General features: G+C 43.7%; 1 protein-coding gene across 2 annotated transcripts in view; it reads left to right on the forward strand.

Annotated features, from left to right (window-relative positions):
• Positions 1-14,474, forward strand: part of LOC146199242 (sodium-coupled monocarboxylate transporter 1-like) — a 62,077-nt gene that overhangs the window by 8,663 nt on the left and 38,940 nt on the right. For both annotated transcript variants that reach the window (XM_084594729.1, XM_084594730.1), the window contains exons 2-3: positions 1,616-2,073; positions 12,292-12,357. In XM_084594729.1, coding sequence (XP_084450855.1) covers positions 1,735-2,073; positions 12,292-12,357 — 405 coding nt within the window. In that variant the 5' untranslated portion in view covers positions 1,616-1,734. The remainder of the gene's footprint in view (positions 1-1,615; positions 2,074-12,291; positions 12,358-14,474) is intronic.

Raw genomic sequence — 14,474 nt, forward strand, 5'->3', positions numbered from 1 at the left:
ATCTCTTCAGCCGCTCCGAAGAGTCACATATGCACGCAAGCTGAAGTACTAGTGGGGAGCATTTTTATATTATTGGGAGCAACAAGGTGATCAATTACAAAACATTGCAGCACATCAGTCTCATAAAAGCAATTGGTGTCTGAGATATAATTTTAAATATACCCAAGTGTTTTTTACAATCAGACATTTTTTCAGGGTGTCGTTTCTAACATTGCTATATCAATAATTTTTCTTTGTAGGTAATTTTGATAAGCATGCATGTGGTAGTGCAGCATGTGTTGGTCTTGGTGAGTAGGTGAAGACATTATACACCAGTACTCCTTACTTCTAAATAAGTGGTGTACTTCTAAGGGCTTCTTAAATTACATAAATTGAACATAAATTGAAAGATTAAGTTTGTCAAAGTGCTGTATGGGGAGTACATTAAGAGAAGCCTATATTTCTGTTTTATGAGCGTCATACAGGAGGAATCAAGTTGAGACAGGCTGAGTTTGCGAGAACACAAAACATGCAAACAAACAACATGCAAAAAATTGTTCTTGTCTATTTTTGTCTTTTTTTTTGTATATTTGTGAGTGTATTGGTATGCTTTCGCGAACAACGAATTTTGTTCATTCTTCTCCCACCCTCAAAAATACTCGTATGGAGAAATCATGCACCATTTTGATGACTAATTCCCAGCCCAGTAGCAACGTCATAACGCCTCATTATGTTTTTAAGCGTGCGTGAATATACTCTATAAGCCTATCACTTCTGATTCATCGTGCCTCGTTGCAACTTCTATATACACATTAAATCTTTCGTATAATCACTGGTTTAAGGTATCGATGATAGTAGATGTTAAAACAAGGTCAAATAATAACATGGGTAGCTGAAAAATTCCAAGTTACATGTTCTTCCACTTCACGCGATATCATTAGTAGTAATTCTCCTCCAACCAACCACCTGCCAATTAGAGACCTTTAAGAAGTTAAAGCACAGCCTGGCAAGTAAACATCACCAATGAATATATTGGAGCTCTTGAGCACCCCGCCTAAGGACAGCCTATATATTGTCATTGAAGTTATGCACGTTGAAGCTGCTACGATAGTCGTGTAGAATTCGATATTGCGAAGCATTTCCTTCGCCTCCAAATGTATAGTACTTCCATGCCTGGAGCTGCATAGTTGTATAATATAAGGGGAAATCCCGTCTTCCTCACTACGACTTGTATAAGTGTTGCTCTCGTTATGAGAAAAACAAAAATCGGCATAAACATTTCACACAACTTGCGTGTTTGATTTCTTCGCATTAAGCCACTGTTTAAGGGGCTCACAACTGCTAAGTTTTATAGTGAATATCACTATGTGCCATGACTATGCGTAATGTTTGTACAAATTCTACATCTTGTTACTTTGCGAAGCACTGGTTCATGCTGCGGCCGACCAATAAGCGCCAGAGCCCATGCCCCCTGTCGAACACATGCATGCTCATGATTTCGTGCTGATTCTCGTAATTTTACGCCATCGCCGGCGGCGGCGGATGTTTGGCTAACGGGGCATACAGTATAGTGCTTTCGCATTAATAAGCTCCATACCGCATGATCCGCTGCATGCCTGCCACCTGTTTTTCGCAGGGCTAGTTCCTAAAGCCTCTCCCCGACTCTGCAGTCAGCGCAAGTATCTGTGCCTGTGTAGAACGACATTGATTCGAACGAGACAACTGACAGCGAAGTCCGTTAGCAGGAGGAACGTCATGGCATCTAGCGTGCACGTGGCCGAATACGTGGTGTTCGGCGTACTCATGCTGGCCAACGTGTTGGTCGGCCTGTTCTTTTCGTTCGGCCACCGCACCCGGGACGGTGGCTCTAACGAGGCGTTCCTGGGCGGGCGCAGCCTGGGAACGCTTCCCCTTTCCCTGTCCGTGCTCGCGTCCCTCGTGACGGCCGTCGGACTGGTGGGACTGACGGCGCACTTCTACCGATACGGCCTGCACCTGCTTTGGGCCTCAATTACGGTCTTGTTCCTGGTGCCCTTCATTGGTCAAGTCGTGGTTCCCGTCATCTACAGGCTCCGGGTCACCTCCGTCTTCGAGGTGAGTGCTCGCCTAAGCGCGTAGCTTTGCATCGGGATGTCCATGGAGATATATTGAGAGCCTACGGACTGTTGACTGGGTGCTTTAAAATCCTCCTGCTGATTTGCTGTCCTCTTGCTCTTTACATAAAACTATGTACTTAAAGTTTTCAGGACTTCGTGTCCTCTTCAAAGGATGCCCTAAACTTTATCTGCACAGGACGTTGTTTTCAGTCAGCTGGGCCAGAGGCACCTGGGAGTTCAAGACTGCCAGGTGCCTCTGGCCCAGCTGACACTTAAATCATTCCTCGACATCAGTTATTCCTAAAGCAGGCGGCAGCGGAGAAGCAAGGACCGAAACAGCGCTTGCACGAAGGAGCCGCAGCGCCGTGCTGTGCGCTGATCAGGTAGCAACTATTAGCTATCCAGTGGCAGGGGTTTAATGCTTCTTGCACATGCTCCGGAATTCTCACGTTGGGCGTATTAGTAGCTGGACCACATCGATTAGAAGCTTCAGGGGAACAACAATCTTTTCCTGGGCCTTTTACTGAACGCCCAACTCAGAATAGCTTCTGTGTAATCTGACGATGCCGGTGCAGCGTTGGCGTAGAGGTAGAACATCCACCTCGCATGTAGGAGGATCGTGGCTCGAATCACAAAGCCGCGCAATGCTCCGCCGGATAAAAAAAAAAAAAAAAATCCGCGTGTCGATGGAATTGCATACACAGGTTTGGGGTGCAACCTTATGCCGGTGAACACCTCCGGCAACGCACTAGCTCACCAGAACAGGAGTTCGCCACCCTGGTGCAGCATTTGGCAGCTACCTCCTATGATTAGTCCAATAAAACATCGGTCCTTTGTAAACAGCGGCTGCGGAGCAACTGAACACTGCGGCGGTCAGACCTGTGACGCAGCGGGGAGGGCTAAGAATTTCTGGCTCCGCTGGACAGGCCGCCATTGGAAATTGACCCTGGCTACGTTTAACGCTAGAACTATAGTTACTAGTTGAGTTTCCAGAGCGCAATAATTTAGGAATCATGAATACCTTCTTCAACAAACGGAAGATGCGAAAGTGTACATGGAAAAGTCCTAACGCGGATACTAAAAATGAAATTGACTCATACTGTGTTCGAACCCCGCCGTTATACAGGATGTATAGGTTATCGAGAAAGTGCGACACAGTGACCGCACGATGGTACGGTCTCGAATTAATCTAAATCTGAAAAGGGAACGAAACAGATTAGTAAGAAAGAAGTCCATCAACGAATTAGCGGCAAGGGGGAGGGTAGAAGAATTCAGGATCTCGATACAGATTATATACTCATCTCTAACCGAGGAGGACGAGATTAGCCTAGAAACAATGAGCAATAATTCTAGAGATATTATTACTGAGTGCGCTACAAAATTAGGCGATAGGATAGTTAGAGAGGATACCGGTAAGCTGTCTAAGGAGACGAAAGATTTGATTAAGAAACGCCAAAGAATGAAAGCTTCCATTACAACAGACCAATAGAGTTGGCAGGGATATCAAAGCTAATCAATAAACGCAAAGCTATCGATGAAAGGAAGTATAACATGAAGAAAATTGAGCATGCTGTAAGGAACGGGAGAAGCCTTAAAGCGATGAAGAACTTGGGCATAAGTAAAAAAAGGGATGTATGCGTTAAGGAACAAGGCGGGCAACGTCATCACAACTATGGACAAGATAGTCAATGCAGCCGAGAAGTTCTATACTGATCTTTACAGTGGCCAAAGCAATCAGAATAATAATGAGATTGGCCGTGAAGAAAAGTAGTCAGACGTTCTGCCACTGACGAATGAAGAGGTTAAGAAAGCATTAGAAACTATGAAAAGGGGGAAAGCAGCTGGAGAAAATCAGGTAACTATAGATTTGTTGAAAGACGGGGGGATATCGTGCTAGGAAAACTGGCAATCCTGTAGACGCAGTGCCTGGTTTCATCGACGGCACCGGAACTATAAAAGAACGCAAACATTACCTTAATTCATAAGAAAGCGGAGGCTAAGTACCGGAAAAGTTACAGACCAATCAGCTTACTGTCTGTTACGTATAAGGTAGTTACTAAGGTTATCGCCAATGGAATCAGGAAAACTTCGACTGCAATCAAGCAAAATATCAAGCAGGTTTTCGGAAAGGGTACTCTACTATCGATCATATCCATATCATAACCCAGGTGATAAAAAAATTCTAGGAATATAACCAGCCCTTATACGTAGCATATATTGATTACGAAAAAGCATTTGACTCAGTTGAAACCTCGGCGGTGATGCAGGCATTGCGAAATCAGGGGGTAGACGAGCCGTACGTAAAAATGCTGCAAGAGATATATAGTGGCTGCACAGCAACCATAGTTCTGCATAAAGAAAGTAACAAAATTCCCATAAAGAAACGTGTTAGGCAAGGCGACACAATATCCCCAGTACTATTCACAGCTTGCTTAGAGGAAGTATTCAGAGACTTGAAATGGGAGCAGTTCGGGATAGGGGTAGATGGAGAATACCTCAGTAATCTGCGATTCGCTGATGACATTGCCTTACTAAGTAACCCAGGGGATGAACTGCAAAGAACGATCTATAACCTAGGCAGGAAAAGTAGAAAGGTGGGCTTTAAAATCAATATGCAGAAAACTAAGGTAATGTTCAACAGCCCCGAGAAGGAACAGCAGTTTACGTTAGGTAGCGAAGCACTGGAAATAGTAGGCGCATATATCTACTTAGGACAGGTAGTAACCGCAGATTCAGACTATGAAAGGGAAATAACAAGGAGAATAAAATTGGGATGGGGCGCATTTGGCAAGTACTCGCAGATTATAACTAGCAGCTTACCGGTATCGCTCAAGAGGAAAGTATGCAACAATTGCGTATTATTTGTACTCACATATGGGACTGAAACGCGGAGGCTAACGAAGAGGGTTAACGAAGAGATAACGGACGCTAACGAAGAGATAGGAAGCGTGCAGAGTGGGTAGGATAAATAATTCAAGTTACTGACATTCCAGTAGAAATGAAGAAGAAATGGGCATGGGCGGAACATGTAGTGCGAAGCGAGAATAACCGATGGTCGCTTAGGGTAACAAACTGGATCTCAAGGGTAGGAAAGCGTAGCAGGGAGCGGCAGAAAGTTAGGTGGGGGGATGAGGTTAAGAAGTTCGCAGGGGTCAAGTGGATGCAACTAGCACAGAACCGGGTTAAGTGGAGGACTACGGGAGAGGCCTTCGCCCTGTAGTGGGTATAGTCAGGCTGATGATGATGATGATGATGATGATGATGATGATGAAGAAGAAGAAGAAGAATCTGACGGCACAGCCGGTACTATGCCAGAGTCATGCCCAGGCTTTATGAACAGATGGAACTAAGAGGTGCAGGGGGGAGGTGGGGGAGGGGGGGGGGGGGGGGGAGGAGCCATATTTGCCGCTATCCCAAAGCTTTCGCTTTGCTATCCGACGACAAAAAGGAATACGTGTATTGATTTGGGGCGTATTCAAGTCGGCAGTTCAACGCGTCGACCTGCCATCTACGAAGGAAGAAAATGCCGGTTGTTGCCCTACCATAACTGAAATTTAAATCTATCTTTACAGTACTGAATTCTTTGTCTTCATAAAAGCGATGGAACTCTAAAGGAAATAATTTAAATACTCCTAGAAAATGTTTTAGGCATGAGTTCATCTCGTGTACGCCGGCTCTATGCCTAAGAGTAATTGTTAAGCTTAAAGGCTTGCTATATTTTACAAAGTCAACTGCTGGGATACTGCGCATGAACAATAAGACAGAAAATTACAAGGGTGCTTTAAGTCTCTTTAAGTGCGGAAAATGAAAGCGTTGCGAGTTCCGTGCCTCCGACTTGAGCTCGTTCGGCGCTTCGTTGCTTTTCCGACGTCTGCAATTTTATTTTCACTTTACGATACTATCAGTCTTATCTTTCTTAATTTACTTTTGTCAGTCATATCCAACTCTCTTATCTCATTATCATATTATTAACAATTGCTAACAAGTAACAATCACTATCTTATCAGTAACTTTATATCTAATGTAATCAAGTCATATGATTACCGTTTAAGTTGACCTAAAGTCTCCATGAGTTACGTTATCAGTCCTATCTATCTTATATTTCATTATCGTTATCATGACCGTAAAGCCTTGGCGCTTTGCTCGTCGAGCCCGAGCTCCTGGAAGAAGAATGAATGTATAAAGCCTTTATTTGATTGAAGGATGGCTCTCAGCCGCTGTCTCGCCCTCCGAACAATAGCAGAGAATGGGGGCAGTCTTAGTCGCTATCGAGCTGGGTCCGGTCAGCTGGAGAGCGGATTCCGCAAATATGAAAAAGGTCGAACCGTAAACCTCTGGCAGTTATAGATGACTTATTGCACCCCATTGTTTAAGATCTCACAGAGTAGGAGGTGCACGCGAGAGGTAACGAGGCATTACAATCCGTGTAGCGTAGTTGTTATCCACTATCTGCAGGTCCGCGTTTAAAAACGCTCTCAATGAAACAGTGGCTATGTTAGCAGCGGGCGAGAAAAAAAAAAAAAAAGCTGCTCGTTCACATACACGTAAAAGTGTACGTCCTACTACTGTGCATTATGAGAGTCGAGAAATAACTACTAGTTTAAATCCGTTTCTGGTACAAGTAGAGCGTTTGCGAGTGATCGGCACGTCATTGGATGGGCCTCGCAAGAACTATGTTTACGGATTAACGTCTTGAGGCTGAGAAAAAAGGAAGAAAGAAACGCACCTGTGGGAAAGCGAGAGTGTTCGCCAAGCCTGCGGTAGGAAAGGAGGATCCTCTGACGTAGCGATACTGGAAAGTGTACACGCCTGTACAGCACGCGCTAGCCGAGATGACTTATCTTTTCCATATACTTCACTGATTGTGTTCTTTTTCCCCAATCATTAATTGCTCATGTTTTCCTTTCTATGGTGATTTATTGGGTGACTATTTGTGAGCGTACTTGATTGGATGTTGTTCTCTCCTATATGGCGGGTCATACAGGGTTAAAAAAAGAAAAACACTATGTGCTGTTTTTGAACGAGGGCTAGGTTCGTCAAGTCAAACTACGAGTAAGGAACATGTAGATAAGTTTTCTCCACGCTTTTATCTTTTCTGCCCGTTTATGAATTGGTAATAAATAGTTAAAATCCTTTCTGAAGTGCCCTTGAGTAACGTGCTCGAGCAACATCGAATCTGTAAGGCGTCAAGCATCCTATAACAATCCTCGTCAACATATTTCCCTCTGCAAGATGCGGAGAGGAGTTCAACTACGACTATTATGACTCTAATACTCTACACAACGTTGCTATGACTTATTACCTTAAATGAGGCTCTGTTACTTGCCTGCTTATCCATAGTTATCGTCATTCTAATCGTCGTTTTCTCATACACACATCTCATGGTCGCACATCATGTCCACGCCACCAATGAGCCAATAAATGTTTTCCGATTAAAAATAGAAGCTCGTTTAAACACTTGCATTTATGGACGTTCTGGAAGAAATACAAAGCATTTGTAAGACCACCGCTTTAAAACCTGATAGGGAGAAATTACGGAGGTTTACCCCGGCTAAACCTGGTTATCCGAGCATAAGCGGTTTCAAAATATGGTAATACTTTAGATTTTTAAAGTAATTTATTTGTTTATCACGTTTGTGAAGTTATTTTTTCGATTATGCATAAAACACTGGCGCAGTCGTCGGCTCAAAACGCGCCAATCAAATTCCCCGCTCACCGCTACAGAGCGAAAATCACAACGCCAAGGAGAGCTGCGATCAACGGTGCAGCGCAACGCCACATTGGTAGCTTCCCGATCCTTGAAATGTCTTCGCGACGTCTACGCCAGTGACGAGCGACGGTGCGACACGCGGTGAGATCTATGGCACCGGCTGCGTATTTCTGCTAGAGAAAGATTGATCTGCTTTTTTCTTCCTAATTTAAATCTTCAAGTTCAAGTTCGTGGTATAAAAAAACTTTAGATTGCTGCCGAAAGTGAGATTTTCGCAACCAAAAAAAAAAAAAAAATTGCTGCAGTGTCCGTTTAAACACGACTACTCATCAGTCACCTGAGGCCTGCGTAGCAGCATCGATAAACTTGGACCTGCACGCAGCTCATTCATGACGAGATTAAGCAACCAACCACCCACAAAGCAGTTGTTAAACCTTCGCCAAGTAACGTGGTCAGGGCACATCAAAGAACTTCAGGGGGTAGACATTTCCGGAGCAAATCCCCCACAGCATCTATCGGCTCAAGGCGACGCGCGAATGATGACCTTGGGAGTTTCATTGCGATCTCACGCTCTAAAATTGGTGTCATCGGCTCTGGCAACAATGCGCGACCGCATCTGCCCCTTCCAGGGCCGGCAGCACATGGGATAAGAACGCGGCACTTTGGAAGTCTTTACAGCGTGAGGTCTACTCGCCTCACTGCAATTCTCAAGGTCATATCACTTGTCAAAGTCATCTTGAGCCCAAGAGACGGGCTCGGGAAAGTTCGAAATTTCGACCACCTGGGGTTCTTTAGCACGCACTGAATACATGATTATAGGTCAAGTTCTAACAGCTGCTTTGCTGGCGCTTGGTTGCTCAGTCTCGCTATGAATGAGCTGCGTGCCTGTCTGAGTGCGTCAGCGCATTAGCGCAGGCGCCAGGTTGATGTATAGCCGTGCCTGACGCAGGCTCTGATGATTATGTTTAACAGGAATAAACCTCTGCCATTTCTTTACTGACTCAATTTCAGGCAAGGCGAAATTGCTTTTTGAAAAGTACTAATGTATATTACTAATCAATCTCCTCAAAGTAGCGCCCGTGCAGTTCAATTACTTAACTGTATACTGCTCCCAGAAAGTGGTAACAGCACATTGTGATTGCTTTTGAAAAATGACGCAATTATTTTCAATATACTTCCCGGTTTTCGAACATTCAAAGCATCACATTGGTGACTACTTTTGTAAGCATTTAAGATATCTAATATAAATTAACGTGAAAGAAATTGAGCTTCGAATTGGACATTGAAGGTAATTTTTACCCGATTTGAAGAAAACATGTCCTTGACCACTTGAAATGTCACTGTGGGTTTGAAAATGAGAGAACTCAGAGTCTGAAGGTTACCCTTCCTTTGATGCTGCTAGAAAGTCGTAAAGCTGCTGACTTCGCACTTCCTTACATGGCGAATTCAATCGTTTGTTGTCTTGTGGGGTTTCGTAATTTTAATTTTGAAGAATTTGTCGTCTGTGTCAGCTGTGAGTATTGCGTGGATTTTTTATCTGTAATGATGGCTCTAGAGTCAGCGCAGTCTGGTACTGCGGTCTGTCACAAATTAGTCAGGGAAAACAAAATCTAAAAATTGTTATTCCGCTTAGTCGTGTTCCCCGACATTCAGTACTCAAATCCTTGATAATTATCTCCCAACGAATGTGAGTAAAAGTAGTGGAGCATTTTCTCTCAAGACTTGACACATGTATTCTTGGGTCTTCCTGCCCCACTGCGCCTCTCGGATTACTCAGGCCATTAAATAGATAAATCAATGCGAAAAAAAAAAGAAAGAAAACGTAAGCACGGCTGCGCAGTCATGAATTTGACTGCGCACAAGAAAGGAAATGAGCAGCCAACCCGACGCCTTGTTTACCGGAGCCGCCTGCACTGTTCAAAGCCATCGATGAATGTTATTTACTGCGTCGGTTGTCACTAACTATCCCGACCCCTTCCTTTTCTAGAGTACTAGCGCCATGCCTTAGTATCCGCCCTTTAGCCCGCGCCTCGTAGCGACGGGCGTAACCCGGCGCCCCTGTGCTCTGGGACGACGTAGTCGGGGCGAAGTAACCGGCATACCAGGGAGCGAATATTTTTTCACATGATTTAAAAGCATGCAATGATACACTCAGATCAAAACTAATTAAATTCTCTTGCAGCAAAACTACTGCTCTAAAGGTATTTCTCATATTACTAAATTAGGAGACCAGGAAATTATTCATTTCATTTTGTTACATCTGCGTAGTCTATTTAACACGTCTGAATGCACGCATAAGAACGCGCCAGCACACCTGAGTGAATGAGTCTGCAGCACGTTTGACATATCGGTGGTTTGAATCAGGCGTGCTCGGCTATGTTTTTTGAAACACGGTATGTTAGAGAGTACGGAGCAGCCAGAAAGGTTTGCGACATGAAGGTTGAATATGCTTTTCATCTCGAAAAAAGAGACGACTCTATATTGAATGGAAGATTCACGGCCGTATGTGACACTTTCACGTGAACTTGTATTTGTAGTGAGGGATGCAATTTTTCTTTTCTTCTTCTTCTTCTTCTTCGTCTTCTTCTTCTTCTTCGTCTTCTTCGTCTTCTTCTCCTTCTTCTTCTTCGTCTTCTTTTCTTTTTTTTTTACGCAGGAAACGTGCATCTTACATTGTTCAGAGAGTAGTCACTAACGTGCATTTCGCATTGGTCAGGGAGTGTTGACGAATAGCAAATATAGCATGCTGGGATAAAAACGGCTTAGCACGAAAGTCACACCGTTAACCAAAGTAAACTCATGCTCTGCTATAGATCGTCACAAATGTGTCACTTGTGCGCATATTACTGTTGTCTTTTTAAGAAATGTGTTTCTTACATTAATGGCATCTGCCTACCATTCTCACGTGTTTCAGTATTCTCACACCTTGCAATTTGCTGCCAGGAGTATATTTAGTTTTGCCTTGGTGGCTTGATTTGGCCACGGAGTTCCTGCTATTTCTACAATTGGTAAGCCTAAGAGGAGACTTGCACCTGATTTGGCGTGGAGATGCGATGTAAAAAAAAAAAAAAATGCGGGCTATTTACACTAAAATGTCTGCTTTCAAACTGGTCAAAAACGAATTATGGCTTTCTTGTTATTTTTATTTCTATTTTTAGCATATGAAAAGTCAAAAATGTTTTTTAATATATAATGATAATTGGTATCAGTCACACTTGTTTCTGTGGGCACCTGAACCGCGCCGTAAGGGTAGGGAGGAAGTCATTTTTAAGACGAAAGCTTTTTCCGTTACGCTGTAAAAAAAAGGTCCCTGGCCCTACGGGGCTGGGACGGTAGGTCAACGTCGCTTACGGCAGAGGCTAGCCAGCCATCAATTTTTATCTGTTGTAGGCCGTCATTGCACCCGCCACTGCTTCGGTGGTGGACGACGGCTGTTGCGGCGCGCGTCTTTCTCTCCCTATTATTTTCCTTTCTTCTCTATTTTATCTTCTGTTCGCACGAGGCAGCGGAGGTGGCTAAGCTACAGAGCCAGTAGCAGGCCCGTGCATTTTCTTTTCTTTCTTCCTACAGCCACAACAACGCTGTAAAAATGCAAATAAAAAGAGTAATACCTCGGGTTTAGCCTTTACTTTCTAAGAAGCTGACCGCTGAAAACAAGATACGGTAGATTGTAAGTTTCGGAAAAGATGAACATAATCATTTTGAAAAAGCGCAACAAAAGAGAAATGCCCTCTCGCATGGATTAGTAGGGGTAGAAGCCGTGTTTCAGCCGGTTAGATTTTGTGCCTCCGGCTCCCCGACAGTGCTATACGGTGTTGGGAGACTGCGTCGCCTCTTGTACGCTGGGGTTCTACAAAGCAAGCAAGTTGAGATGTTACCCTTGCTGTCGAGTATTTAGTCAGTCCAATTAAAGGCCATCGTTACATCGCTTTACCGCGCAGCTTGATGATCGCCCCGATCAAGCGCGCAGGGGTCACCTCCTCTAAGAGAGGTGTACCTCTACTCGGTTCAAAACTTGAGCATAGGAAGACTACATCCGTCAAATTATCCTCGGTGTCAAAATTATCACCATAGCAATGCAAGCATTATATCGTTGTGTAGCTTATGTTCAGCATAATAGCGATTTACTAATTACGATTCGAAATTAAATTACACCTAATCAATTCATTGTGATTAAAAATTGCACCTTAAGCCATCATGAAGTCACATATCGGTTGATAGCTTATATCGAGTACGACTGCCCTAGACTAATTGTAGGTTTTAATTTGTTTAATTTATTACCTTTAAATAGTTAATTGTGTATAAAATTTGAACTTTATGCTGCAACTCCATGCCCTAGGTCATTGATAAGGTCTGGACGAGTATAATAAAAAAAAAACACGAAACAGCGAAAATTCTAAAACCTAACTCCGTTCAGCCTTGGTGAAATTGCTGCCAATTTTATTCATTCTATGTTTGCCTAGTCTCATTTGCTTGCATGGTAACTAATTATACTTCTGTGCGCAGTTCCTGCGACTTCGCTTCGGGAACAAGGTCGGTGTGACAGCGTGCGCCTGCTACTTCGTCTTGAACGTAAGTGTCCACAAGCGTATCTTTGCCAGTTTAAGTGCCGTGGTTTCTGATACCTAATGCTAAGGCTGTTAACGACTTGTGCAATGTTCATACAGTTTCGCACTTGTTTAGTCTCATTTTTGCTCTGTTTAACAGTTTACAACCACAACTGACGAGTACAGTTCGAGGATGAGCGCATAGAAAAGACATATTAGCTTGGACCGTCTTATGGTTGCTTGCGTGAGGCTGTATTATGAAACCCAGCGTTTACTGTAACGTCCATCGCATTCAGTGTCTAAACATGGTGTATGGTGAATTGACTAATTAATCGTACGTGATCGAGTTTCTTTTTCAAGATATTTTTGCCAAGTATTAACATCCAACGGGTCCAAACTTATTCACGCATGTTTTGGTTCTTGTGAGATGGAAAATGCCATAAATGGGGTATGTTCGGAACGTCTCCCCTTCGATAAACTTCTTCGTAATTGGGATAATTGACTTACTGCTTTTTATTTGGAAGTTTGACGAGGGGCAAAACGCTGCAAATGCACGAGACCTGGCTATCGTTTTTATTCTACGGGATGGCTTGGGAGTCGCCGACAACTGATTTAGCGTGCAATACTGGCGTCGCAACTATGGGCGAAGCGGCTTATTAACTATCTTGCTGAGTGTTGGCGGTAACACCAAACAGGCGTAAACAGAATAAGTATACGCTGTTCGAAGCATCGCAAAAAATAACTCAGAAAAGGACAACAGAATGAATTGCAAAGCATGTTAAGGGCTTGATGCTGCTTCAGTACATACCTCAAGGTCATTTTCAACATTTAAATCCGTAATTTCAAGCGCACCTTAAAACAACTATACGGCAAGTTCAGTATTAAGTCATATTTGCGCTAAAATTTTCCATGAATGACTTTAATTATGATTTGCACCCAAGGTAGTGAAACAAAAAATTGAGACTTTTACTTCAAGGCATCAGATGAAGCCTAGAATTAGTGCAAAGCAAATAACAGAGACACAAACCATGAATATAGGCCCATTTCGAGAGGCGGTGATCGCGACTGTGAAAAAAAAAAAAAAGAATCCTTTGTTTTCAAAGCTTCTTGTTTTACTTCTTTCTTTTTAGTTTATTCCTTTAATATGGCGGCATGCGAAACCAAGGGCGACTAGCACGGGCACAAATGAAAGATTATTCTTCTAACATGTGGCCGTATCCTGCCAGTCATGCCACCATGGCTGCCGAATTAATAGACGCGACGAGCAGGCCAAGGGCTATTTCTATATGAAGTAGCCAGTTTTAGTATTTGACCTCATAATTTTTTTTAGTGTCACTCCATGTGATAGACGGCGCACGTTTATCAACACGCCGGCAGCCAAGAAAAAACTGCTTACATACAATTTTTTTTTTTTAAACTGCAGCTACGCTGACGAAATACCAATGACCCACAGGCTGTTCAAACGCGGCCCTTAAGGCAAAGGGTGCATTAGCATTGAAACAGAGAGCCACGCAGATGTCGTCTTTCTCGGTCCTTTCACGCACTGGAATCAAAGGACAAACGCCAGTTGCTCCCGGCCCCCTAGACATATTTTGCATTCAAAGGAGGTTTAAATGACTCCGGTCCAGAGCTTCCGAGCGTCGCTTAGACGCTATACTCTAAAGAGCACGAAGCTATAGTTTCCGTCATTGTAACGTGTTTCACTATACAGAAGGTCGGGCCGTTGTTTCATACAGTTACCATTTGACTTCCACAGGCTTTGCGGTGCAGCTGGCAGATGTCGCGATGACGTCAGGTATACCGCATGCATATCCGGAGCGCTTTCGTGGTTGTTTTCTATGCACTATTTTTCAAAATACGCAGTGTTTCGTCAAGCATGTAAAATGTCAAGCCCTCATAAAGGGACGGTGGTTTCTTCGACGAGGTTTCGACCAGCCGGCTGAAGCTGCTTGGATACACGCCGTCTCGAAAGCAGTCGCGCACTTGTGCTCTGTGAATCTCGACGTTTGCATGAGCCTTCGCTGGCCTATCCGAGGCATGAGGAAAGTCTGTGCATTGAGAATTTCAGCTCACATATTCAAGGGGATATGGTAAAGCTATATTACGTGTTCACCGGAGCAAAAAAAACTTTATTTATGGTAT

The sequence above is a fragment of the Amblyomma maculatum genome, chromosome 2 (genome assembly GCF_055883805.1).
Source record: "Amblyomma maculatum isolate TAMU_Amacu chromosome 2, ASM5588380v1, whole genome shotgun sequence".
In the NCBI taxonomy this organism is placed as follows: Eukaryota; Metazoa; Arthropoda; class Arachnida; order Ixodida; family Ixodidae; genus Amblyomma; species Amblyomma maculatum.